This window comes from Anneissia japonica, unplaced genomic scaffold, assembly GCF_011630105.1.
Source record: "Anneissia japonica isolate Jap-2015-1 unplaced genomic scaffold, ASM1163010v1 scaffold287875_len126108_cov110, whole genome shotgun sequence".
NCBI classification, from domain to species: domain Eukaryota; kingdom Metazoa; phylum Echinodermata; class Crinoidea; order Comatulida; family Comatulidae; genus Anneissia; species Anneissia japonica.
The window spans coordinates 105,851-109,191 of NW_022701482.1; the positions used below are offsets into that span (position 1 = coordinate 105,851).

At 33.9% G+C, this 3,341-nt stretch overlaps 1 protein-coding gene across 1 annotated transcript in view; it reads left to right on the forward strand.

Annotated features, from left to right (window-relative positions):
• Positions 1 to 3,341, forward strand: part of LOC117103558 (fibropellin-1-like) — a gene marked incomplete at its 3' end in the record, with an annotated part of 41,694 nt that overhangs the window by 22,157 nt on the left and 16,196 nt on the right. Inside the window, exons 5-9 of the mRNA XM_033244129.1 lie at positions 743 to 862; positions 1,113 to 1,199; positions 1,556 to 1,585; positions 2,177 to 2,203; positions 2,863 to 2,979. Coding sequence (XP_033100020.1) covers positions 743 to 862; positions 1,113 to 1,199; positions 1,556 to 1,585; positions 2,177 to 2,203; positions 2,863 to 2,979 — 381 coding nt within the window. The remainder of the gene's footprint in view (positions 1 to 742; positions 863 to 1,112; positions 1,200 to 1,555; positions 1,586 to 2,176; positions 2,204 to 2,862; positions 2,980 to 3,341) is intronic.

Consider the following 3,341-nt stretch of genomic DNA (forward strand, 5'->3'; position numbering starts at 1 on the left):
TCATTAGTTTTTTTGTTATGCCTGTTTATTATTATTTTATTAATGTTGGTTTTATTATTGTAAATTTAAAAAGAGTAACAAGGGCAACGATTTAAAAAATATGTTTTGTAAAGACAGAATTACTTTCGTATATTACAAAACATGATTTGTCCCTTACAAACTTGGTTTTGTATGACAGAACAGGTAGTGTGTCCTTTGGTACACAAGTCCTTTTGTCGACAAAACAGCATTCTGTGGCAACAAAATTATTTTGTCTCAGAAAAAGTTATTTTGTCAACAAAATAGCATTTTGTGGTGACAAATTAAATTCTGTCTTACAAAAGTATCACTTTGTCATCAAAATAGAATTTTGTGGTAACAAAATAAATTTTGTCGAGACAAAATGGTATTTTGCCAACAAAATAGCAAATGTCCCAAACGGCGCCCCGTACAGTATGCGTCTATTTCATATGAACAGACACCATTTGTGTGCACATCATCATCATCATCATCATCCACTTCCATCATTATTAAACATCCATCAATCATCTATCAATCGTCCATTATTCATCATTATAAATCCATTGATTGATTGATTGATTGTCATCATGTCGTAACTGCATTCCAGTCCTTAAACTTTCATTCTCTCTTATATTCTGGTATTTACTTGTCCATCCATATGTCTATCCGGTTTCCCCATCATTGTAATTAACTCCTGTCATTGTTATTTTTTTATTTATTTTTTATTTTTTTCGTTTTTTAGCATCAAGTCCGTGTAATTCAAATCCATGTCAAAATGGCGGAATGTGCACCACACCTACTACTACAACTTATATGTGTATGTGCTCTGGAAGTTTCTCTGGCACAAACTGTGAAACATCAAGTAAGAAGAAATAACTGAAACTTGTGGATTTTAAGTAAGACAACAACAACAGTAGCAAATAGAAACCTAAAATTTAAGAAAATATTTTGTTTCCTTCGGAGGCTAAAAGCAATAAAATGTTTGTGAGGATTTTGAATGTAATACTGTTTGCTTCTATGAGGATCAGGTACTTAATCATCTTTAAAAATTATTGTTGAGTAGTAAAGTAAGGAAGCCACTGTAATATTTTATATCATTTTCTATTATCTAGGAACAACATCAACTCCTTGTGACAGCAATCCTTGCCCTGCTGGACAAGAGTGCTTTTTCTCGCTAACTATGTACATTTGTCAAACAGGTACATATAAGTATTTCATTAACAGGAATCAGCACTAATGATACACAGTAAATATATTTTTTTATAACACTGTCAAATCAAGTATAATATAAAATCATGATTATTTTTTACTTGTGTACCATTTGTGTACCTTGTGACAGCAATCCTTGCCCTGCTGGACAAGAGTGCTTTTTCACGACAACTATGTACATTTGTCAACCAGGTACATGTAAATTCATTTAATAGTTTTATTTTCCATGGTATTTCATTAACAGAAATCAGCACTAATGATACAAAGTATAATATATTTTTTTATAACACTGTCAAATCAAGTATAATATATAATCATTTACTTGTGTACCACTTTTCATTTGCAGCCACCGGAAGAAGACGACGAGATGTTGAAGGTAAACAGCTTGTGTATTTTCAGCTATTCCAGTTTGTAGAGTACATACTGTAGTTGGGCAATTATTTCCTGACCAACATGCCTCTGGACCATGAACATTTAAATTTTAGTTGCTGAAAAGTTATTAAATTAATATTAACTTTATTAAGTAATACATATATGCAATTACACTAACACAATATATCATTAAAAAGAAAACGTTATTTACCATAAAGTAAGATTTTTTTTAAAGGAATGATGTTTTCCTCTACCTGATGTGTGCTCAGTATGTTCTCAAATTAAGTAGCGTTGTGTCTTAACCACTAGAGCCGATTAGAGCCATTGTACGCAGTGGCTAGTGTTGAATCCGATCCTCAATGCGGAATTGAATAATTCTGTAACTAAAGCCTGTAAACAAAATATTGCAAAAGGCTATAGCTAAACAGTGAAAAATCTGGTAAATGTATAAAGATTGGGTAATGAAAAAGGAGACAGTATGCCGACTGAATGGGATGGCTTATAAATATTTAATTACAGTTAATGTAAACATTAATACTGTTGTTTAGATTTTGCTATTATTTCTGAAATATTTAGATGCCTTTTTGTTTTGCAGTTCACCCTGTACGAAGATCTGTGGCAAGTAACGTATCTCAAATTTGTCTTTCTAATAAATAAATTAATACAATTTTAGCTTTGTCTAAGGCCTAGTTCAGACAGACTTGGTGCTCAACTCACCGGTTTTATCCACCAGCCATTCTGAACAAGGTGGCTTATCTCAAGCCGGGCTGTGTTCTTATAGTAACTAGGCCTGGCTCGCCACCGTGTTTAACTTTTCTAAGCCGGGCTTTAATCGTTGTGGGGAGGGGGCGGTGGGTCTTGCATTTACTTCGGGTGACAAAATGACCAATCAGCATTAAATTACGTACGCTGTGAGCGAGCGTACGTTTCGTGGGCAATGCTTTGAAACACATTACGGTTCATTATTATGCAAATTCTCGCCTGGCTAACCCCGCTAGTCTGAACGCCCGGCAAAGTTAAGCTATCTCCAAGTCTGAACTAGGCCTTTAATTTTTTCAAGATTTCCATTTGTTTATCTACGCATAATTATGAAATATTGTAGTTAAAATGAGGTGTGTCTCCTCCTGCTGTTCTGTCACTTTTCTTTTCTTATTCCTCATCTTATTAATTCTTGTTTTCATCTTCATCTCTGTCGTTACTGCTGCCAACTTTGTTTTAACTAAACAAACTAAATCATGGTATAAATTCCTTGTTTTCGTTCCTATTAAAATTGTTTTTCAGCTGAAACGTGTGCAGATGACCCATGTCTAAATGGAGGTGTGTGTTTTCAGGTGGATTCGTGTGAAAACTATGTGTGTGCATGTGTCGGTCGCTATACTGGTATCAATTGTGAAACAGGTAAGTTATTATAAAGGAGCATTTTACTTACTACTATGTCATATACAAAAGAGTTTGTTTACTTTGGCAGTTCTTTTTAATCAATCTCAAAAAGATGCTGCCTCCGACAGTCCCACACCCACACAGCTTCTAATCACTCTATGAATAATACTAATTAACCTGTTTACCAATAAATTATATAACAATATAATCTATATAGCAATTAACAGTTCCACCATGCATGATTGTTATTCTGCAGTCTCATTCAGAGCCTAGCACCTGACGATTGAGGAAGTACCTCATGAAACAGCCTGTAGTGCAATAAAATGTTGAATTTGTAACCAAGTGTCATTTTGTTTTGATTTTATATTGCTCTGCTTATG